At 39.4% G+C, this 25,280-nt stretch overlaps 1 protein-coding gene across 13 annotated transcripts in view; it reads right to left on the bottom strand.

The window, feature by feature from the left end:
* Nucleotides 1-25,280, bottom strand: part of TENM2 (teneurin transmembrane protein 2) — a 612,765-nt gene that overhangs the window by 56,136 nt on the left and 531,349 nt on the right. For 10 of the 13 annotated variants that reach the window (XM_059860582.1, XM_059860586.1, XM_059860588.1 and 7 more), the window contains 2 exons: nucleotides 23,546-23,746; nucleotides 20,517-20,729 (listed from right to left, as the gene is read on the bottom strand). In XM_059860582.1, coding sequence (XP_059716565.1) covers nucleotides 20,517-20,729; nucleotides 23,546-23,746 — 414 coding nt within the window. The remainder of the gene's footprint in view (nucleotides 1-20,516; nucleotides 20,730-23,545; nucleotides 23,747-25,280) is intronic. The other 3 variants (XM_059860584.1, XM_059860583.1, XM_059860585.1) reach the window with 3 other exon arrangements.

Raw genomic sequence — 25,280 nt, 5'->3', positions numbered from 1 at the left:
GTTCCATTTATCAGGTTGTTTGAATGACCAAAATGATAATGTTTGAGGGGAGACATCACGGTGTACGAGAAATTATTTGTTTTAAATGAAAACCAAACAGTAATTGTGAATAGACCCATGTGGTTGGTTTTCTACTGAGGCACTGACAAGAATTAAATCACTGAAGCAGTTTGCCTTGCAGCGTCTGAGCAAAATGAAAACATGAACAGTGGGGAGCTGGCAAAATCCCTGAAAAGTTTTAAGTGCAGCTGGGGATTAATGGACATGACTTTGCGTTTAGAGAAGAGAGGCAAGGCAGCATCAGTGCCACAGACATGGTGTTGCTAGGAAACACGATGCTACCTCCACAGAGCTTATTTAACTGCAGCCTTCCAAAGACAGACCTGGTGTTTGAGGAGCATAAATATCAGAAGGAAGGGAAGGAACAGCAGTACACTACAATAAGACCGAAGTGCTTGGACAATAATGGCTTCCTTAAAAGATCTATTCAGTTAATGATGAATTAGCTCTGAAGCAGCTTTAAGTAATGGACAACTAATTAGGTGTTTTGCATGGTTATGTCTCAGTACATGCCTACGTGCATATATGGATTTCTGGTTTTGCCTCTCTTCAAACAAGTATTCATGTAGCATTCTAGTCTGTTAGACCAACCAGAAAAGAGAGGTCCATTATGATGTAGTAATAACAGTTTTCTTCTATAAAAGGCTTATATTTAGGAATTGCACTGCCTATCTCTGTTTAAATCTTCCTACTGGTGCATGTGAGCAGCGATTATTACTGATTAACATCTTCTGCACACACAGGATTCCCACAGATCTTATGGGTTTGGTGGCCATCAAGGGGTTTGGAGAGTGGGCAAGGTGACAAACTGCCTGCCTGAGGAGCCTTCAGAGGCCAGGCTCAGTGACACAGCTGGACAGATGGCCTTTGCTGGCCAGGCTCACTGCAGGCAGCACACTCAGAGCTCGGTGCTTTGGCAGAGCCTGCCTGCATTCTGCAGCCACACTCAGCAGCGTGCTGCCTTCTGCCTGGCTGGGGAGCTCTCCCAGAGCCAGGCAGCCACAGTCACACAGGGAAGGGCTATCAGCATCTCATCTCAAGAAGCAATCCAGCGTGGCATGGAGCTCTCAGTCACCACACAGCAAAGGGCCCTTGGTGCTAAGCAGACAGGTTGCTATTCCTGGTGTGCAAAGAAATTCTCCTCATCTTTTCCATTACAGTATGCTTAATGGAAAATGTCAAGAAGCAAGGTTAAAAAAGAAGAAAGTGCTTGTTTAAAGTGCTAGATTGACAACCTATTTATTCACAGAGCAGGCAGAGTACAGGCAACAGCAGTTCGAGTGTCTCACACTTTTCTGGCTGCTGCTGAAGGTGAAACACTAATGCAGCCTCCCTCCTCTCTATCTCCAGCTTGCCTGTGGAATCAGAAGCTGAACTTTACTACAAATACATATGAATTCACAATTAAAACAGCAAGAAAGATTTCAGAAAGATTTTCCAGTGTTGCATCAGGAATCTGCAACGAGCATATGAGAGATATCAGAAAGCAAAACCCATGATATGGACTGTGCTTGGTTCAAAAATGGAGGGTGCTGGATATATTTACAAGAAAATACCTTTACTGTAGCTTTCATCTACAGTGAAATTATTCTAAGATTAAATTGTATGGTGATTAGTTCATTTTTGAACTCAACAAATTAATTTCCAGTATCTAGGCAGTACACCAAGAATTCTAATCCAATTTTGGATAGATTCTGCACAGATTTCCTTTTTACTCTGGTATTCCCAAACTTCAGGTATACAAATACACATGTCCAGCTTCCCCCATATATGGATTTTCCCTTGCATAAACTACTTTAAACTCCAATACAAACATTTAAAGTAAACTAAACCATAAAGTCTGCCCAACCAATTTGTGCTTTTAGTCAGAATCATCAGATCTCCCACTTTTGTGGGGCAAATCTTTCTGCTAAAAAATGAAGGGAAAGGGCAGCCAGGGAAAGAGAAGTTAGAGAAACCTTTCTCTTTATAAGTTTCCAAACTCTGATGGAAGAGGTAGCCTCTCAGGATAATGAAAAGGAAAAAAAAAGAACAGGAGAGATGGAGGGGAAAAAAAATCTAAGTGGTATCTCAGAGCTACTTAGAGAAAAGCATTATGCTTTTAGCCTCTGCTCACTTCGTACATGGAAAAATAGAAGTAAGTCAAGAGCTTGTGTCTTTTGAGTCCTTCTGATCCTGTGCCATCAGCTATTTATTCTCCAAACAGCATCTCCCAGCAGAGTGGGCTCCCAGCAGCTCTCCCCATTTAGTGCTCACGTGCACAGCTACATCTGCAATGAGATGTCTCCTGTTTATCTTTCCACATGACCTCATTTCACACACCCTGGTCCAAAGCCTGCTGGCACTCACTGGAGCCTTTCCAGTGACTTCAGCTGGGGCTGGATCAGGTGCTCCTGTGGGGGAAGAAGCCCTGCAGTGAAGAGTATGTTATACACACAGTGTTTCCTCACTCACAGGGCGCACACGAGTTTCAAGGGGAACATTTAAATTACATTTCAATCCTCGTCTTCTCATTAAAGCTGTTAACTACAGAACTGGAGCAAATAAAAGTAGTCTGGGATATGATGGTACCTAAAGAATTTAGAGAAATGACATAAAAGCAGCAATGACAATAGCCTGTTTAATTTGGATTTTAGAGGATAATCACTGTTTCCATATTTTCTGTTCATTCCTTCAGTGAGCTGCTGGTGTGCCTACAGCTATCTAATAATAAATGAGGTACACAGAATGAGGTACCTAGCAACATTGAAAATAAAATCATGCTTTTTATTTGCTATTGTTATTTTTTAATCCTTCAATTCCAAAGCCTTCAGGGCTTAGTTAAAGCCAAAGAAAGGGCATACAAATAAAAATGACACAGTGTTATGGTAGGCACAGGCACAAGTCATTTTCTACAGAGTAATACTTCAACTGAAATAAACTCAAACCCCAAACACAGAACGAAGCACATGTCAATGAACCAGAGTGTTGGTTGAGTGGGAGGTGAGGCCCTGTGAGTGAGTTTTGACAGTTCCAGAACAGGCTGGAGCCATGCAGAGGCAGCAGCCCAGGGCTCTGAGGCAGGGCAGTGACACTGATTGACAAATTGCTGAGAATGAAGCCAGGCTCCCAGTGCAGCACAGAGCCCAGTGCCACTGCCACGTACCACACAGAGCTGCTGCTTCCACAGAGGGCCCAGACACAGCAGGAGCCTCTCCCTGGCACTCTCGTGTTTGTCACCAGGCTGCCTTGCTGCTTCTTGTTTTTTTTTAGGGAAAACATTTAGTTGAAAACTACTCAGCACCCTAAGTATTTCTTTGAGCTACACATCAAACAAAGAAATAAAGAATAAATATCTACTTGCAGATGTGCTGTGCAGATGAATACATGCCTGAGTTAGGACTACAGACTGGCCCTGCTACAACTGTATTTATTGAACTGGCTGAAAAAAATAAGAAAGGCCAAAAAGTATGTTTAAAGAGCCCTGAAATCCTCCATTTCAATACCTCCTATACAGATAAACAATTGGGAATTCTATGTAAGATTTCTTAAATTGCCTGGAATATGTATTTTATAACATTTCCTGCAATTCCAGTCTTCTACAGATAAGGGCAGGAACTCTGGTAACACCCAACTCTCCAAACAAAACAGAAATAGGAGAAAAACGTGTGACTGTTTAGAAGAGAAGTAAAGATCACACAAAAGGGAACTGCTGGTATGAAAAATCTCAAGTAAAGTCACTTGCACCTTTCTAAAGGAAAAGAACAAAAAGAGGATACAGAGACACACACAAACAAAAAGAGAGGGAAACTCATGTTGCAATAGAGGACACAAAAATTTGAGATTGAAGAAAACCCCAGGGGTGTAAGAGCTTCACACCTTGTTAACAAGGGATTGCCCCAGAACTTTCCATGTTACCCAACTTCATGTTCAGTGACTCAAGCAAAGGGGCCCCTGTGACTTGGGGGGAGGCACCCTCGAGGTCTCCCTCTTGGGCACAACCAACAGAGCTCTCTTGGTGTGACCCCTCCAAGCTACCAACAGCTGGGCAGGGAAAAGAGGGGGACAGATTGTGCTGCACTGTCCTGAGACTCGGGGAAACTACACAGAAACCAACAGAATGTTGAGTTCACACACAGGGCTCCAGCTGAGCCCAGAACTTGGGCTCCTTATACACAGACAGTTTCCAGAAGGAAGGGAGACTGCCTTTTGGGAAGGTCAGACATCAGACTGAGGAGCCTCTGCAATGCTGAAGTCCCAGTGCTCTGTGACAGCCAGGCAGGGCTCTCTCTGCACCCCAAAATTGTTAATGGGAGCACAGAGACACCTCTCCACTGTGCCCCGTGGCTTTACCAGGATCAGGGGTGAGTTCAACTGAGCACCAGCAAGAGCAAAGAAGTGATGTGAAATATAAGTTAAGAAACTGCTGCAGCCCAGTCACACAGCTCCTTCCAGAGGCCAAGCAGGTTATTTGCTGAAATTTTGGGCAGAAGCTAAAATTCGACCCTACCAGCACATTTGAGTTACACAGTGTATTCTTTTCAAGCAAGACTCATATCCAACTCCTATTCATATACCCAATAAAAAGATATATAAAAGATGCAGTAAAAATTTGTATTTAAGATAGCTGGGTCTTTCAAATTAATCTTACTGTAACAAAATCCATTTAGAATATAATTCCAGGTGAAATTGCATTCATAAAACTACTACCAAAACCGTAATCTTTTATTGTATTAATGTTTCTGATATCACATACAAGCACTGGCATCATCCTTTGTAATATGTAATATCCTTTCTGAGAAAGAAGCCTTCTCAGGCTGAATTTATCTCTAAAATAATGTCTATTTAAAGAGTTTTGTGGCAGCATAATGATAAAGTGACCTATCAGACAGGATGTGTAAATGCAGCCAGTCGAAGGGCAACATGCAAAACACTGACTTCATGTTTGAAAGAATAGCTAACCTAATTACAACATAATCTACACTTAATGTAATTTAGGATTTTTGTAGGAAGACATTCTCAGTTCAGTCATTAGCTTCAAAATACTTTTTTCACTTCACAAATCCGGCACATATTGCATAGAGGAGGAATGAATTCCTCTCCTCCTTAGATCAGAACCTCCACATAAGATAAAAAATAAAAATCATGTTAAAAATCATGTTAAGAAATGCTAATTGCATTTCTTTGACCATAATTCCTTTAGTGTACAAAAAAAACTTTACCAAATTGAGGAGTTTAAGTCAATCAAAATGCCCACTAAGCCAAGTTAGAATTTAGTGACCTAACAGAACTGCTCCCCTTCTGTCAGTGCTACTTAATAGTAACTTTCATCATTATTTCAAATTCAATTTGAATTCAGTAATGTGAGGGAGTGGGATTTGTGCACACACATGGATGCACAAGCAGGGAGCTGCAGTGAGAACAAGCAGATGTTATAAAGTGCTTAGGCACCTCAGTCCACTGCAGAAGATGCACAGCACTGAGGGGTAACAGCCTGTAGGGGGATTGAAAGGACACTGCCCCCAAATCCATGGGCCTGAGTCTGGTGCCTGACCTCAAAACCACCTCACTCTGAAGGAGAGCTTGGACCAGTTGACCTGCTGGCATCCCTCCTGAACTGAATCATCTACCATCCCTTTGGTTTTAGAGCTTTATATTTCATAATTCTCAGGGCAGGGAATCCCAGTTTTCTCAGGCACTATTAAAATATAATTGCTTGCTATTCATTAGATATTAATGCCTGCACAGAATTTATAATTTAGCAATTAACTTTCAGGTATGCAAATGCTGATCCCGTGAAAGTGTGCAGGTTATCTCTAACAGAAGAACAAATATGAGCCTTAACAGAAGCAGGCAGTTTCCTCTCTTACTGTGTGGCAGATTAGTAACTTCTGTCCCTCAAATTTGGTACAGAACTTTGGAATCCCTTCAGGATGAAAAACACTATTTAGACATGTGCATTATATTTTGCAGCTGATCTTCTTAAAGTATTAATCACATGGATTCCATTAAATGGCTGCACACTGCATGGGTTTGGATTTCAGAGTTCCAGCATTCCAATTGTCCAAAAGAAAAACCCAAAGACAGTGCCAGAGAAAAACCCAGAAGTTTTTATGAAGTTCTGTGGAATAGTTTGGAATGAAAAATAGTAGCAATGCACGAAATGTTTTACGCTCTCTGGCTTACAGCAATCCTAAATCTTCATGACATTAAAATATGATTACAAGTGGCCATAAATAATGGGTATTTGAAAATTAAAATAAATATATCTCACATGTCTGTTAAGGCTAGAATTTATGGAGTTTGAATATAAACAAACATAAAGTATGAAATAATGCTCATGACCTAGGAGCAGTATTCCACCACATGGGCAATGTATGCAAAACAAATTAAAGTAGATAAGCAATGTATTCTGAGTTATGTGAGTGTCTGTGTATGCTGAGTTGTCTGGCAGATATAGGATAAAGGATGAATATTTCAGTACATAAAATATACTTTATAAACATCCCTTTAATTCTAAAGTGCCAGGCACCATTCTGCATCCCTTGTCAATATACATAAGCCTCACGAATATCATACCATTTTCCAATTCTTATACCTACCAACTGCACAAATAACTAATAAAAGCTACAGAAATAAAAATGTTGTGTTCACAAATGAACTGCTTTAAGTCCTACATGTATAAAACAGTTATCTCTCTGTTCATTTTCTTATCTGTTTACATGGCAAAGGAAGAAACATCCTAATCCTTCAGATCTAGCTAGTTGCTTTGATATTTAAACACTAAATAAATCTGTGAACGTGATTTTGATCTACAAAGAAGCTCATCTTCTCCATCTCACCCTCAAGAAAGCCAAGAGTATTTAATCTGTGCTTGGAAGAAATTTGGAAGACAAACGAGCTCTTTAAGCTCTGCTTGCTTTACATTAAACATATTTACTACCAGGCAACTGATAGCTCTGCTCCTCCCCTCGCCTCACCAGAAGTGTCCTTAATTCTCTGGAACGAATACTTAAGTCTTTCTGCTGCTGGGCAGAGCATTTCTTTTCCATTTCTCTGTAGAAGCCATCAGAAGCACCAATGAGACTTTTAATTTGATTGCCATGCATCTAGAGTTGACAGTTTTTAGGCCATCCCAGGGCAGGCAGGTTGTCTCTTCCTCCACTGGGACTGTTTGCCAGGAGCACTTAGGAAGGGAAACACAAGGTAAGGGAGTGGGAGATGAAGCCAAGAAATCTGGAGACCACTCTGCCCCAGCTCCAACAGGATTGTGTGACCAGGACAATCAATATATTGAATTAATAAACTCCATTCACTGATTCATGTCAAGCAAAAAAGTGCAGAGCTATGTATTGTCAGGATATTTGCTTTAGTTTAAAAAAATCCAACAAAACAAGGAAAAGCAGAAACAAAGAGCAGTTAAAAGTAATTCCAATAACAAATAAATAAATAAATTGATCATGATAATGATAAATAATAATAATAAATAATAAAATCTCTGGTCTATGCAAGGGACGTAGGAAAGACAATTTGCTACAGTTTTGTGTAATTACCTCTTTGCAATACTGAGAACATGTGGGTAGCTCACGGCAAAGAAATTTTTCTTTTCTATCCAGGTTATCACTTTTCTTAGAACAGTTCCAGGGAAGAGGTAGCAGAATATAAGACTGCCCTTATAATCAGCTTTATTGATCTTCAGCATTCAAATGAAATAAGAATTTAGGTTGTCCCACTCTGCCTGTTTCCCATCATTTCAGTGGGGTGTGGTGTCATTGTCCCTTGTTTATAGCTCAACTGCCACCACATTTCAAGCAGCATGTTAGAACCATGCTAATTAGGCTTTCCTTTAGCTAATGGCCATTTGTTCAGAGCTGTGAACCTGAGCAGAGTGCAGCCCTTTCCCCCTGCTCAGCACCAGGACAATCCTGCTGGGCTCGGGCTGCAGAGGGCTCCAGCAGGTTCCTTATGTGCCACCAGCAGCTGCCAAGGTGACACCAGACTGTTCCCCAAGGCTTGGTGCAGTTTGACTCTGTGAGATCTCACAGATCACAATCCAGCACAGAGAACCTGGGGACAGCTCTGGCTTTCAGGGTAAACACATATGTGGGAATATGCTTAATCAGGCACAGTGCATATCCAATTTACTCTAATAACTGCTGTAAGCACTCAGGAAGTTTCTGCAAAAATCCTTTTTAACGGTGTCACTCACTGGAAAAGCTCTCCTGCAGTTTAGTGACACAGCCTGGCTCCTCAAGGTACAAATCTGTCAGCACAAGACTTGCATGTGGGTTCTCCAGCATGCTCACCTGCTCCTCACCATGAAGGAAACCACTTACCAGCTGTAATAATTTCCTAGGCTGGGCTCAAGTTACCTAATTCAAGTAAGGGATCAGTAGCAGTAGCCCTGTGGAAGTTCATCTTTAATAAACCTATAATCTTTAGTCATAGGACAAAGATTCACAAGCAATACTGATGAGAACTGACATTTTCCTTTTCACTTCACTGTCATTTATTCACTTTTGAGTGACATCCCTCCTCCCATTTCATTACGTTTTTATCTCAAGCATTAAAATACAGCAAATAAATAATTAAGATCTTGGGACATATTCTGCAAATAACTTTATTAAATCTCCCTTTTAGTATCAATGGGAATTTCACTTCAGAAATCACTAACCTTATATACAACTTGCTAGGAATTTTTAAAACTGCAGTGTTTAATATCAGAATTTCTGACAGAAGTCCTTAATAAATAGGGGAAACTGTAACTATAGAAGTTGAGTAAATAGATGCAGTCTTCAATGGAAGGCACACATGTTAAATCCCCCCAGTTCTGCTGAATAAATATTTTCTTTACAAAGCATCTCATACTTTAAAATTTTAATGCAATAAAAGCTTTTAAATTAGTTAATGAGGATCTTAGGAATTCCATGGTAACTAGAAGCACAAGTACTGGTCAAAGATGACAGATTTTACTCAGCATATTCTTTGTGTATGAAAGATTGAAAGATTAAAAGGAATGGGGATATAATTAGATTGTAATAAGCATTGTCTTAATTGTATTTTAAAAAAACCCAACTTTCATGTGGAATGGAAATATGAACAAATTTAGGAGACATTTCAGTGTATGCAAAAAGTCTGCTGAGTGATATTTCATTGCTAATTCACCCTTTTGATTAAGTATATGAAGCACTGTTTATAATTAAGGGTGGGTCTGAGTGATTTTAATTCACTTTTTCACTCAGCACACAAGCAATCAAAATTGTTATGGAATATATAACAAAATATTCCAATGGAAAATCAGCCAGTGTCCATTCAGCCTTCACAAACAGGGTGACCTTGGCTTTGATGCCCTGTTCTCTAAATATGGCAGGCTTTCTCCATTCTAAATCAATACTTCTGACTTATTTTGGGGAAAAAAAAAAGTTTCAAACATTCCCAGGACACACTGAGATATTTATGGATTGGTTTCATGATAAAGAATCAATTAATAATGATCCAAGGGAGACAGGAACAAAAAAGCAGTTTTACCCCTATTCCAAAGCCAATAAAAAGATGAATTGTATCTAAAAATCTGTGTCACTCTACTCCCCCACCCTGATTCAGCTGTTAGCAATGCCACATGGGAGCAACATTCACCTTCATTTCAGAACCCTAACAAACTCTGTGCAGTGATTTTCTGTCTTAAATCTAAAGCATCTTTTCCATTGCTTCTGAAACAAGAAAAGGCACTGCTATTGCTTTTCCTGCACTGCTATAAAACTACTCTTAAAAAATAGAAAGGATTAATCAGAATCTGCAAACATTTTAACAAATTCATTCACCTTTCAACAACAAATAATGATTCATGGCTTCCTGCTTACAGCAAGACCTTTATGGTCCAAATGCAAGGGATGCTGCAATTTGAAAATAAAATATGGGAGGGGAAGAGAAACACCCTTTTTTGATAGAACTACTTCATTCTGAGCACACTAACTTCCACTGTAGGACTGACTGCTATAATGCTAATTCCTCTTAGTTTGAGAGGTAAGTGCTCTGTAACCCAGCACACACACATTTTGCCTTGCTTTATGGAATGGAAAGCAGTCAGAACAGTTTATATTTAAACTGTGCTGAAAGGTGGATGGCAGCATGCTACATCAGGGACTCAGTTCTACTCTCTGGAATTCCCAGTGGTTTAAACAAAAAGTCAGTTCTCTCATCTGTACTAATGTGTCTCTGTTTTTAGGAGAATCAGCATCTTCTGGGACATTTAGGGGTTTGTGTTTGTACATGCTGAAGTTACAAAAATAGCTTCAGTGCTATCCTTGAGGAGTCCCTTTCACAAGAAACTCAGCAATGCCTTATGATTCCTAACAATTGGAAAATCACAGTATTTGAAGCAGCACCACTTTTAAAATCAATAAACCACCATGATCCAGGCAAAAAATGCTAGTCCTAAACAGATTTTTTTGTTGTTGTTGTTAATTTGTGCTTTTGGATAATTGTCCTCTTATTGCTTCTAACCTAAAATCACAACCTAGCAACCTAGTAATATTGTCCACTACAAACTGATTTAGTTTTTAATTAAAAAGAATGGTTTTAATCACAATTGCACCCTTATATTTACTTCTTAGACACCAAAGTTATTATCCCTTTTAATTCTCTTCAGAACAGGGACTGCACCTTGATGCAATGTAGCTCTTTGGTTCAGTTTTTCAATACCTTAAAAAGCTATTTGAAGGAAAATTAAAACATATATGGTCCAGATGAATTACAAATATTACTTATATTTCAAACTCTTGAGTCTTGAGTCTTCCAACACTTGAGTCTTCCAACACTTACGTAAAAAAATATTCATCTGAAATTTTATAATTAAACAGAGAAGAAATTAATCTTCATATGGGTTCATGCAAAAATATACTGAAATGCTAGAAGTGTTTATACTTTTCAAATATATGAACAATTAACTATTAGCTCATGCAGTTCAATCTACCCTAATCAAGCCAGAACATTTAAAAAGAAGTATCTAAACCTTTTCTTGCAGCTATTTTGATGGTATCTTGTTTTACAGCATTTTAAAAGCAGGATACAATCTATTGATGCTGAGTTTGATCAAACTGCTTTGCATTGGACTGTTAAAACCTACAAATAGAAACTAAAGATACAGTGGGATAAGGAAAAAAGCAATAAACTTAGATGGTTGTTTGTCAAAATGATGGCTCTCTAGTTCCAGAATGCTGGACACCTTTGAAGAGGCACTGTGGAACAGAGGAAGGCAAGTGAGGGGGTCAGGACTTGGGGGCTGCTTTGCAAACCCCATTTGAGAGAACCCAGGGACTGTTTGACACCTGAACTAGCCCAGCTCCCAAAAACCAGAGAGCCACCACAAGAAAATCCATCCCAGATGTCAGACACAACTCATGGGCCACACAGCTGGCTGATCACAGTAAGGCAGGAGTAAAAATACCTTTTAAGTGTAGTAGAGTGAGAGAGAGAAAAGCTTCATGTGGATAAGCAGACAGCCATGTCTCCCCTGCCTAAATTTTCATTAAGGATAATGTTTTGATCCATGTCACAGCAAATCCTTCATGAAAGCAAACCTGCTCCTTTTCCATGAAAACTGCTTAACTGTTTAAGAGAGGTGCTTTTTTTTGAGTGAAATATTTAAGTGTGCAGTGCTCAGGGTCAGCTCTCAGAGTTGAAAATCCTCAGGGAACAGCTGGGCCATGAATCCTTTCTGCTCTAATCCCGTTAGTGAATGAAGAGGGGATGATGACAAACACAGCAACCTCCATATATCATGTCCTGCTTTTTTCCTCTGGCTTTCAGCAGCCTGGCTCTGAACTGCTGATTAATGAGACACCAGCACTGCTTTGTCTCCATCTATCCCAGCATGGATGTGTTTTGAAGACAACTGACAGCCTGAGATGGACAGTAATATGTCAATCAACACCACATCACTGAAAACACGACAGTAGAATGTGCTGGAAATTGTAGAAATTTACTCAGTTGGGCACAATTTCTTGGCAGCTATAAATCAGGTAATAGCAACCTCGGGATTATTCCAATTATTGTCCCTTTCAACATGAGGAGATGAAAATGGACTAAAACATCAGACCCAAATGCCTTTAAGAATACTCAAGTTTGTATTCAGCTCTTACATTTCAGTAACCCAAATTATGTTTGCAATTTCTTTGGGCAAATGAGATATATTATATTATATGATGATTTCTGTTGGACAGCAAATTTTGCTTCTTTTTATATGTATAGAAAGGCTATATGTAAAATGAAATAGGCTGAGGCCACACACAGGAATAATCTCCAGAAGCATCGTTATCCTATTGAGCATTTCACAAGCAGGTCAGAACGGGGCTGGAAAGAAAGAAGGAACAAGAGAAAAGAGCTGGATAACATGAATTTTGTAAAAAGTTTCTTCAATAAGAATGGCTCATGATACCTCGTAACTTGGGCTCTGAACAAGTCCCCATATTCATTCCTTAAGATCTGTTAAAAAACTGTCTAAGTAAGGGATTTAGTGAAAGAAGGATGTATCAATATTCAGCATCAGTGTGTATTCATCCTCAGTGAGTAGTTACTGCACAAGAGAGAGCTGACAGCTTAAAGAGAAGCCTTTCAATAGTTTCATTTTTCCCCAAAGCCCTAAATAGATCACACAGCAAAATCCTGAACTGACACCTCAGAGGTTCTACAGAGACCATTTTTTCCTTTTTATTTCTGACATTAATATTTTTAATACAACATTAAACTAAGAAAATATTGAGCAGAGAATTTCAAAAGCATCAAATATCTTAGGAAGACAAGTCTCTAACTTATAATGCATCCTACTATTAATTTGATATTAAATTGGCAAGAAGCTGGGAAAAAAAAAAAACCAACAAAACCCTTTGCAAAGCTTTGCATCTGAAATATTATTCCACCGAGTTTGCAGCAGTCAGGCAAAACACATTTGACTTTATTTGCATCTTCAAGCATGAAAGGTTATGTGAAACTGATACTGAAGGTGCAGGAATGATACCTTGAGAATGTATAAGCAAGAATAAAAGTGATCAAGAAAAAGGTATCTTTAACAGGAATATGAACAGCAGGTCTCAAAAGCATGGACAGCTATTGTTCTCTTTTGTATTTCTTTCTTAGTAGGTATAAATATTATATATATATATGTATATACGTGGCTGTTTTTCAGGATCCAGCTCTCCCTTTCTGTCTCCATACAATCCATGCCACTGACCTCTCACAAGCATTCCTGTGGCTTTGCTGTTTTGTTTCCAGCAACACTGTGTAATTCACTCCCTTGCTGAAGCTCTGCTTGACACCACAGGGTACAAAATAATACAGAAAATATTATCTGCAGGAGAAGAGAAGATTGTCTGGCTCCTGGAATACTGCTAGGAACAGCATAATCGGCTCTGCCCTTTCAAAAGTTAGATCAGCTCCCTGATTGATTGCCCTCCCTCACTTTTTGTGGTCTTTTAAGAGTTCAAGAATTGGCCAGAAAATCAATATAACTCATGAAAAAACCCTCCAAAAGGAAAAAAAAAAAAAGAAATGTGGTTTTAGTTTGGGAAACTATTCACCAGGATCTTCTGGGTGCACCTTTGAAGTACCAGACAAAATGCAGGAAGTTTAGCTGAAAACATACTCATTAAATTTTTTGGGCTAGAAAGGAAAGAAATAAGGTCATGTTCTGCAAATATCCTGTAAAAAGAGAAAGAAAAAAGCGACTCAAGTGTTCTGACACTGAGCTGTGACATGTTTCAATCATTTACAGGAAGCCCTCAGCAAAGAATGCAAACAGGAAAGTTCTTCCTCATGAATAAGCTTGCCTTTCAGCCAAAAAAGATCCCCAGCTGCCCCCTGTAAATTCTGTAAATGAAAAGGAATTCTTTTTCTAAACTCCTTGAAAGTCAAACCACTCTCACTACACATAAATCTCTACACAGAACGCTTCTTTCCAAGTACTCATAATCAGCTACCTTGCTCAGCTATGATAAAATTAGGTGGACTCACATTGTAGCTCAGGATTCCTTAGTGCTACAGAAATTATTTCCAAAGTTTACTCATCCCTGATCCACAAAAGTAGCTGGTATATTTCAGTTTTCAGCATAGGAATTTGCAAAGCTACAAACCAGAACTCCCAAGAAAGAGCCATCTACATAGTATGGAATCTGGGACTCTACAGCCAAGAGATTTTATTCAGAAATAAAAGATGACAAAGATGAGGCAACCAACAAAGCACCTCAATAGCAAATGTAGCTGGGAAAGATAAGAAGCATCAGATTCCCAGGAAGAAATTTATTTACCAGATATTTATTTACCAGGAACTCAGACCTTGACTGAAGCACAGAGATGCTGGACTAGATGAGCACTTATTTATCCAAGTGACGAGTACATTTCCTTGGCTTTGGTTATAAAATGGAACATGACATACCATATGTTCCCAAAATTCCACCCTATGAGGAAGAGTTCTACCTTTTGAGTCTCTGTGTGTTTGAATGATGGAAGAGAAAATGTGAATGATGTGCAGTGAGGGACAGAAATAACTGAGAATCTCTCAGGTTGCCTGATGAGGCACCTGCTGCTCCTCTGCTTTGCTGAGGAGGCACAGGGGGAGCAACTCAAACTCCAAAGAATGCTTGGCCCCATGCTCCCAAAAGGCTGCATCAGGAGAAATCTGCTTCCAGGTGTAAAACAGTGGGATAACTGTGATACAGGTGATGAACTGGAAACTGCACATTCAGGAACAGCCAACAGCTCCAACATTTTTGGTCATGTCATCATTTATATATTACCAACATATTTCAACATCTGCAGTAATGAAAAGTGGTCATGACCTAAATATTCTATGCATTTTTCAAATAAAATGAAAAGAAAAAGTGTTCCTCCCTCCTCAGAGCGTGCAATCTAAATTCCTGTCATCGTTGTGAGAAGGTTTTTTATGCCTTGATAGGTTATAAACTGTTACAGATTAATTTTAAGTTAGAAATCCATTGGAGAAGTCTAATATATCTAGCTCCTTCTAAATTGCTCTTTGTCAGATACGATGGCTTTCCACTGCCTCCTCCCACACACTTTCCATCTCTCCTGAAAATTGCCTCATCTTTGAATCATTACCCTTGTAATTACAACAAGAGAAATCAGTAGTAGAAGGAAAAAAATCTTTGACACAAAGAGCATTATCAGGGGACAAAAATATCTTGCTATATCCAAAGATAACACAATGCCACATTATTAATGTTTCCATTGATTATTGAGTCCATGATGAGGTAAAGAACTAAATCTTTACACTTTACTTGTGGTATTCCATCCAGCTGATAGAAAATATAAACATGTGTCAAAGCTGGAAAGGTCATCCCAAAGCACTCAGGAGGGAAAGGTTTTTAGTAAACAATTTTTTATTAGAACCAGAGGTGGAATATAGAACACTTAGTGTTCACCTTTAAAGTGAGAGTATTTAAAGTATTTCCCTACTGGGTGTGAGTTTGTGTGGATGTTTCAGAGTGGCTCAATATTCACATTGACAACCCATTGTTCTACAAATACAGAGCACATAGATCAGTCTCCCTGGCTGGATAAATTATCAATTTTACTTCCAACAGTGGCATTGAATTCTTAAAGGGAATGACAGTACAGCTCTTAAGGTAGGCCATTAAAAATAAACTCCTTAGAAGGAATGCTTCCTCCTAAGCTCATTTAAAAGGAGACTGGAAGAGAGCTCATAGAGTTCAATGATTTCTGGTGAGGCTGCTGCCCCAGGGCAGGATGAATTACCTCTGTTATTCCTGACTAATGTTTGTCTAAATGGTCACTAAAAACTCCATTGAGGAGGAATTCACAATTTGCTTGCACAACTCCCTTCAGTTTTTCATTTATTGGTAACATGTTTTTTTCCTAACACAAATATCTTGTAGTATAACTTAAACTTCTTAATCATCCTAGACACAAGGTCTTTTCTTTTTTTTCTGTTCATTTTTATGCATCTGAAAATATTAGGTTATTTTTCACCATATAGGTAACAGAATCCTAACTTTTTTCAAATCTTTCTCCTTCATTCAAGGCCTGAAAACATAGAAGATAAGATACAGAGCTAATACAGATTTCCAAACCCCTTCTTCACTAAGGAACTCGTTCCAATTTTGACAGTTTTAGGGCCAGGCACCCAGTGGGGGAAAGTTGCTGATCCCCAGCTCTGGAGTTAGATTTCAGAAAGCACTACCAAGGCCAGAACAGTGTGAGGCTTGTGGCTGGACTTGATGATCTTAAGGGTCTTTTCTAAGCTAAATGAACCCAAGCAGAGCCTGAAGAGATGGACTCATCACCTGCTTGTGTTTTGTCAGGCAGGCAGGCAGGTGGAGGCTCAGCTTCAATGTCTGTACCAGGGGTATAGCTCATTTGCATAAAAATAATTTAAAAAAAGAACATAAAAGATAAGAACCCTCTGGATCAAAATCTGCAGCAGAGTATCCATATTACCAAATAGCCTTGAGAACAATTTTTTCCCACTTTCTGTCTAAAAAGGAGTGCTTAACCTACCTCTAATGGAGGAGGTGAGCAGACAAGGGCAAGGCTTGGGAATATGACAGGCAGCCCCAAAGAAAACCTCACATATCACCTTCTGGTCAGAGCTCACCTTAAAAGATCCATCTGCAGACATTTAAATTTTACTTGTAAATATTTAGGATTAAATCCTGCTTTCACTGGTCTCCCAGTGAGATTTTTACCAGTAACTTAATAAGAGACCATGCTCCAAGGATATGAATTACAGATGGAATTACACTTTTAAAATGGTATTTCTGACTGTTTCATAAGATCTCCATATATATCACACTCTCCTTGGAATGCTATCTTGACAGTTTATATGCAGAACATCCTCTGCAAGCATTTAAAAACAACAGTTTTAAACATCCAGATATTATTTTCAGTGAAAGTAACAGATCTGTTTTATAACAGTATGTTTTAAAAAACATTCAGATGATTTAAGGAAAAGCTGAATCCTCCATCTTAAATTTCTGTCATGAAATGGGTTCAAGATTAACAACTTCTATACCTTTCTTTCACTTTGTTATTAGTTTTCCAATATTTTTTTCATCTAGATTACCCTCTATTATTTAGTTATAACTTCCTCCATAATTGCAATCAATGAATAGTAATCACTTAATAAACATATCCTGACAGGTCTATTTTTGCACTGGGAAAAGATTAATTTTCTTTATCACCACTCCAGTAAGCAATTTCTTTTCTTACCTGAAGTAGCAAAGTGAACTGAAGTTCTGCTCTGCTTCAAAAAAGCAGCTGAGCAAGACCAGATTCCTTTCACTTTTATATTATTTGGATATAGATTTATCAAAATCTGAGTAACTTGGAACACACATGCATTTTTATTTGCATTGATTCTTACACATAATTCTATTGCACACAGGCAAAAGCTACTTTGCACAAACACTGTGCTAACACTGAGCTCACACTGCTGTTCTGGGAGGATTTTCTGAGTGCTTTTCTTAAACCAGGTAAAACAGAGAAAAAAAATGCATTTCTGATAAAACTTTTGAGCTTAGATACTCAACAATGAAATGACAAGGAGTGTGCATTCTGTCAAGCATCTATTAAAGCCTCATTTGATATTAAATAGGATAAAATATCCTGAATGAACTTGGATACCTGCAAGTTGCTATGATGATTTCTTTTCCACTGCCATGCAAATATAGCACAAAGAAACTGGTAAAGAAACACAAACAAAAGAAAATGGTTTTTATATAGAAATCTCCTTTTCTTCCTCACAGATCAATTTGTTCTAAGTGGACTTGGACTGAAGTCACTGGAATCAAAGCAAGTTTTTCTGCTGACTTCATTTCAGACTAGGTGTAGCAAAAATGGCAATTCAGAGTAAATAACCTCTCCTACAGGATTTGCATTCCCTGCCTTAGGACAAACAGCCTGTGCAGTTTTCAGGTACCTTCCAGAAAGGACTAATTTGGGGCATCTTTTGAGGCAGACACTCCTCAGTAATTCTGACATTAAATGCTGTACCAAACTTTCAGCTGAAACCATAAAGGCACTACTCTGACACTGAGTTTCTGCAAAATTTAAGTGCACTTTAGTTCTTCACACCAACGTTTAAAACATCTTGAGCAACTCATCATTCTACCAAAGCACCAATTCACTCTAAGCACAAATTTTCCAGGGGTAACTCCTAGAAATTTCCTACCAATACTGACAAAAATCCCTTTTACCATCCTTTTCCTCTGAACTCTGTGTTTCAGCTCCATGTAACACGAAGCAGTGGGGTCACACTGAGTTGTCCCTCTGAACTCAATCCCATTCCTGGCATCAGCCTTTGTGCTTTTGTAAATGGCCTCAGGACACAACCACGTGAAAAGTCTTACTGATACAGGCCTGTCACAAGAATCTCTGTCTGCATGCAACAGACAACTTCTGACTGCACAAACTTCATCCACAATAGCTAGAGGGCATACCTGAATTTTTTGCACTAAGTCTCATCTTTGTCAAAGGCAGGACCACATTAAGTTTCAAGGAAATCTGTGCAATACACACCAAACAAAAAAAGCTTATGCATATTTTAATCACTTTAGAAATATCACCCTTCCTCTGGAAAGAACTGATTACACACATCAATAATAAGGAAGATATCTAGTTCAAAGCTCTGAAAATTAGGTTTAAAATCTCACTTCAGAGTTCCCTAGTTCAGCTTGCAGTTTTCAGCCTACTTTGAGATCTTGGTAAAAGGCATCTTTTTGTCTGCACAGTAATGAAGACTTTACATACACTAATTACTTCTAAACATCGGCACATTACTAAGAGATTATAAAGCAAAACAAATTTTGTGCGAAACATCAACTTCTGAAATAAGCAATTATTACAGAATTTAATGAAAAAATTATATACTAGGCATTTTGTAAAGATCTGGGAAGAACTTTGAAAACAAAATGCCTGCATTAATCTAGCAGAGGTATGTTGATATGATGGAAGTCTGAAAGCAATTATGAAACAAACACTCTGCATCTGTGCTGGTCACAAAGTGTTCAGTCATAAAAGCTTTGATTTAAATCATATTAGCACAGTGTGGAGGAAGCATGCAGCACCACAACATCAAAGGATATGCCCTGAAAATCTGAAAATATGTATCAATTTTTCTTTTTTTTTTTTTTTTTTTTAATCACTCCAATAGGAGTATACTTTTAGTTTCCAACTCTGTGTGTGTTGGAAACGGTTTGTATATCCAAAGAGAAATCAGAGGGGAATGAAAAAGAAAAACAGCTTGAGGGATGCAAGAACCTCACCACACGTTTAAGTAAAGAAATAACAATTCACTTGTAATAGGACTGTCCCATTAGGGTCCCTGACTGCCACAAAAATCTCAAGTGACCTACTCCTTTCTTAAATTCACCACCTTAAGATAATGAAAACAACATGACTCTGGATTTGGACTCATCAAATTTCTTCTAAGGCATACTTCACAGTTCTCCAAAAATTCTCTGGAGAAAAGCACACTTGCCTGAACCTCACAGTCTCAGTAGATGGGATGCTCTTGTTCCAGAAAAATCTACTCAGACTTCTCAGAAGGGATGTGACCACTGAGAATTTCCCATCTTTGATTATAGCTCAGAGAAAATAACAGTTTTCTCCTTTGAGTAAATTTTCAAAACAATCCAAATAGAGTGCCTGACTGCTTTTAGAGACAAAATAAAGAACTTCACCTACGAACAATTAATTCCTCTTTCGAGTAAATGTTCAAGCACGGTAATTGAGAGGATGGAACATCATTGCTTTGTGTAAGGATGACCTTTTTGAACTTCCCAGGCTGGCAGAGCCCAGCTGAGATTGTGATGCTGATGCTGCAGTGAGCTGCAGGCTCTCAGGGAAGGGGGTCACAGCAGCCCAAGGGCTGGCACTGTCTCTATGCAAACAGCAGGGCCACTGTCCCAGCACAGCAGCAGAGAATGCCAGGGAGCTGCTCCTGTACCAGCAGGAACACACATTCCCCAGCACTGACCCCTGCTCTGGGTGCTGCTGTGAGCTGTGTTTCACATGTGATGTACAACAGCAGGAGAGCACTGGTGGGTCAGACTGAGGAATTGAAAAAGAGGCCATTCACACAAAGGAATGCTTAGTTAGGTTTGAAAATCATTCAGGCTCAGATGATACTGAGATATCAACCATAGTACCAAGTGTTGTATTTGTTGATATCACACATGGTATCATTTTTTCCATCTTTACTTACTAATGTGGAATTTGTTGTTGTGCTGGTTTTGTATGGTTTTTTCCTCTATAAAAAGAAAAAAAATCTATAAAAATCATTGTTACTGATTTGAAACGATTCCAAGAGCCTACCTGCATTTCCCCCAGCACATTTTGAGTCAGGGTTGCTATCTGAGAGCACTTGGGTCCTTAAGGGAACAGCCCATTACAGTCCACGACAGTAACTATGTCTCTACGATTTATGAAAAGAAAGCAATATGTGCCTGTTTCGGTGCCTGTCGTTTGCCTACCAATGGTGCAGTGCTCCCCATTCCAGCCCTCTCTGCATTCACACTTCCCATCTTTACAAGTCCCGTGCTCCGTGCAGCGGGGGTGGCACACACGCTGGTCACAGCCCGCTCCCGTCCAGCCCTCCTCGCAGCGACAGGCCCCGCCGATGCACACGCCGTGCGTGCCACAGTCCACCGAGCACACTTCTAGGAGAGAGAACAGCAGTCACAGCCAGCCTCGGGCCAAGGGAGCATCACAGCAGCACCTCTGCTCAAAACTACACTCCCAAAAGCTGGCCTGCTCACATCCTGATGAAAGCCGGCATTTCATTTTGTATAAAATTAAAAGTCGCTTTGATACCTTAAGGTTTTTCAAATGTCTTTATATTTTTATACTTTTTAGCAAAAATGCCTTTATATGTCGGAACCCAGGAAATTCCTCTGACTGTCTTGGATGGCTCGAGCCCCTGCCAGGGGGCTCAGAGACCTTGGCACAGAGCCCAAGATGCCTGTGACTTTGATCTTGACCCATAGAAAAAATTACCAACCTTATATGAGGATTTACAAGGCACGAAAGTTTAAGTAGAATGACAGTTAGTTTGTCACAGGGTGAAAAGTAGAATTTTGGGGTTTTTAGAATGGGGGCTTGGGGTCACAAGATGGAGGAATTTGGGCATACCCTGTCCTTCTTCCTAGCCTCCATCTTCTGGGTGATGTTGGCACTTTTGGATTGGTTTAAGGTAGAAGCTCACTGTCTAATACAGGTGATAGGTATTGGGAAGTTATGGTAAATAATGTACATGTAGTTTTTAGCATAAAAAGATAACACCTCCCCAAGGGTGGCCAGTGTGCCTCAACCCAACCTGCCAGACAGATCTCAGTGGGTCAGAGAAAGAATGTAATAGATAAGAAATAATAAACAACCTTGAGAACAAGAACAGAAGAATCCTGACTCCTTCTTTGACTCCTAGGCTAGGAAAAGAGGCTTGTACGTATCTCAGAGTCACTCTGACCAGCAGAGATTCTGGAATTTATATTTTAAATTTTTTTAATATAAATGCCTTCACATTTTTTTAATATAAACACCTTTATATTTTTCAAATCCTGTACTGTGTCAGTACATAAGTCTAAACTCCACGTAAAGTGTTAGCTACTGTCTACCCATTTTGGTCAGACGAAATAATTCCTCTAGGCCTGAAATTCAAGGACACTCTACAGTCTTAGGCCATGAAAAGTATAAAAAAAAGTGAATTGGGGGGGAGCAAACTGGGGGAATATGACTTCAGTACCTGAAGCTATTCTTGGAGGATTAACCCCTGATATGTAAATGGACCAAACATAAAATTGTCTGAAAAACTCGTGACCATCGTCCATCCTGGGTGTAACCCCTCTCGGAGGATTTTGACTGCCCAAGGTGCATCTATAGAAGGTCTTTAATGAATACCCACTTTATTCTCTCAACCTTGTCCAGCCTCTGTTCTAGGCAGCCACTCCAAGGCATCAGTTTAAAAAATCCTGCTAATGTGCACTGGACAGAAGCACAGAGCTGCATCCTCCACGCAGACACAAACATGTCAGAGGTTCTGTCCCCAACAGCGAAGGAGGCGAGCAGGTGGTTCTGCTCCACTCAAACCTGGACCTTGGGAGATTTTGACAGATATTGATTTGTTAAGAATTGAGACTGAAATTCACCTAAAACTCATTTGGCAAAGAATGGCAGCAATTCAGGGTCATTTAGAATGATGGGTAAAAGTCACTTTCCAAGGAGAGATTTTTGTATTCCTATTACTAACATGGTCGGTTATCTGGTGTCTCACTCCAAAAATTCTACTGCTCTCTGCCAGCTGAAGTTTCAGATAAGCAGAAGGGTCTTTTGCCCCATGCATCACCAAAAAAAGTGGCAGCAAAACTCTCATTCTTCAATTTTTCTGACTGCTTATCCATAGAGCACAAAACACATCTTGTATTCATGTCACTGGAGGGCATTCCAGCTGATTAACCTTAGGAAATAACTGAATAACTGTGAAAAATGTAAATATTTGTCTCCATTTGTCTCCAGTGTTTTGAGACACTTGGTTTTGACCTACAGCATCATCTCAAGGTTCAACTGAAATTTAAAAGCAAAATTCCCTGTATTTTTTCCCCATAAATGGAAACATTGGGACATTCTCATTTACAGCTGGGAAACAGAAGTACACTTATGTAACTTTTTCAGTCTAAAAGAGAAACAGTGTTAGAACAAAACACAAACTCCAAACCAAATTAAGAATGTCATGAAAATATATATATATATCTCTACAGTTCTTCCCGACAAAATTAAACAAGCCCAATTGTGTAACAAAGACAACTTTCTTGATTATTACTGCATTTGAAACTTGCCATAGGTATTAACCTTTGAACAAAACTGCAACATGATTGCAAAACGAGGAAAAACACCTTTTTCTTACTGTGGATACCATGGGAAAGAGAGAGAGAAATGGCCAAGGGACAGAGAGAGAGAGAAACGGCCAAGGGACAGAGAGAGAGAAATAGCCATGGGACAGAGAGAGAGAAAGGGCCAAGGGACAGAGAGAGAGAAATAGCCATGGGACAGAGAGAGAAAGGGCCAAGGGACAGAGAGAAAGAGAAATGGCCAAGGGACAGAGAGAGAGAGAAAGGGCCAAGGGACAGAGAGAGAGAGAAATGGCCAAGGGACAGAGAGAGAAAGGGCCATGGGGGACAGAGAGAGAGAAAGGTCAAGCGTTTCTCACAGTGGCTTGTGAGAATTTTTAAGGAGTTGCAAGGATGTGAGAACTTGTTAAGTATAAACAACCTGCAGGTGGTGTTTTACCACTTGGTCTTTCTGTTCTTCTCAAAGAGGGTGTATGAGGAAGGTGTTTTTGTTAACTAGCCAATCAAACAGAATCTGTTATATCACTCTATAAAAACCGCGCGGTTCTCTCAAATAAAGCCTTCTTTGCTCTTTCTGCAGCACTGCCTCCCTCGTGTTCCTGGTCATTCTCGGTGCCAGAGTGACATCTTACCAACGGAGCAGTCGGGGCCCATCCAGTTGGGGTCGCAGGTGCAGAGGCCCGTGTCGGGCAGGTAGGAGCCGTGCCCGCTGCACTGCTCGGGGCACTGCGCGCGCGGCAGCTCGCAGCTCACGCCTCCCCAGCCCGGGCTGCACAGGCACTCCCCGTTCACACACACCCCGTGGTTGGAGCACGTCGGGTCCAAGCAGTCCACTGCAGGAGGAAACAAAAAACGTGTGCAGAAGGGTCACTTCACACCAGGGGGTGTTTGGAAAATGTGCTCTGGAAAGTCTGGACGGGGTGATAAACCAAGCAAATTGAAGGAGTCATCTGAGTCATATTAACACCTGGTCTGAGAATGGGAGACTGAAGTAATTTACACTTTATATTAAATAAATCAAGCAGGGTTTGACTGTGCAATGACAGTTTACTGCAGGAATGCTGTGGTGGAGAAGCATGAAGACTTAAAAATAGTACTTAAATATATATATAGCCAGAGTTCCACACAAAAACCTGGAGACATTTCTTCTGAAATATATTGAAGCTCCAATGACTCATGTACTGTATTTCAAGTACAAAATAAGTTAATAATCTGCAGTTTTAAAGGACTTTGTATTTGGAGTATCTTTATAAAAACTGCTATTATTACTATTAAAATGTTAAAGCATTGTTTGAACATTAGGACAGCCACTTCAAGTACACAAATGTCAGAATGCCAGTGGCTTTCAGCTTCATTTCGACTTAATCATTCAGGCACTTCTGAATGTCTGATCCATGGTCCATTAGTAGCTGAGCTGTGAAACTGAGAGCCCTGGTTAGCTCAACACATATTCTAAACCAGGAGATTGTTTCTCTTAAAGAAGTAAAACCAGATACAGATATGGAATTCAACCCAGAAACAACAAAGTGAAAATAGTTATGATGGAAAACGATGCAATGGAATTTCAGTTGCTATTTCAGTCCTATAAAGGAATGTTACAAGCTGTCTTTCAAATGAACTTTATCAGTAACATTATGAGTCTCCAAATTTTTATCTTATATAATGAATCTGTATAACAATACTATGCTTTACTGCCAATACCCACATGGAGGCTTTACCAAGGACCTTTTGCTGAGGAATTGAAGGTCAAGGTCAAATTAATGTCTTAAATAACTTGAATTCATCTCATGACTGGTATATATTAGCTCCCAACAGCAGGACCAAGAATGATTTGCATTCTCTCTCGCTGCTCCAGGAAGATCTGAGTTTATAATGAAAGTGATTTATCTCTCATCTTTTCCAAACTGATCCTTCTAAATTAAGGCAGAGACATTTTCACTCCACCTGATGTGAACAATACTTGATCTTTCAAATTTCAACTTTTCTACAAACATAGAGCCTTGTCAAACTATTTTATTTAGTTATAGAACATTTAAAGCAAGTATATAAATTACATACAGGCAGGGGATTGAGACAGGTGCATTTAGAGATGCAATAAAATGAGTTATCAGAATGCAGTCGTATAGAATTCAGAATACAGTAGTACAGGAAGAAGTTACTGTAATGTTTCTTACAAGACTTTCATTTTAATGATGACATTGGCTATCATTTTGGGTTTGCTTTTCCTTTTTTTCTTTAAGATTTAAAGCTGAGTTAATTTGATACAAAAATATTATAATACAAATTTGTATTTATAGGTAAACCAAGATTGGTTTGTGGTTCACCTCAGAGTTGATAAATTCATAAACTGTTTTGAACTACACAGAG

The sequence above is a fragment of the Haemorhous mexicanus genome, chromosome 15, assembly GCF_027477595.1.
Source record: "Haemorhous mexicanus isolate bHaeMex1 chromosome 15, bHaeMex1.pri, whole genome shotgun sequence".
Taxonomy (NCBI): domain Eukaryota; kingdom Metazoa; phylum Chordata; class Aves; order Passeriformes; family Fringillidae; genus Haemorhous; species Haemorhous mexicanus.
The sequence above is the reverse complement of the archived record's forward strand: the minus strand, read 5'-3'. Positions and strand labels throughout refer to the sequence as shown.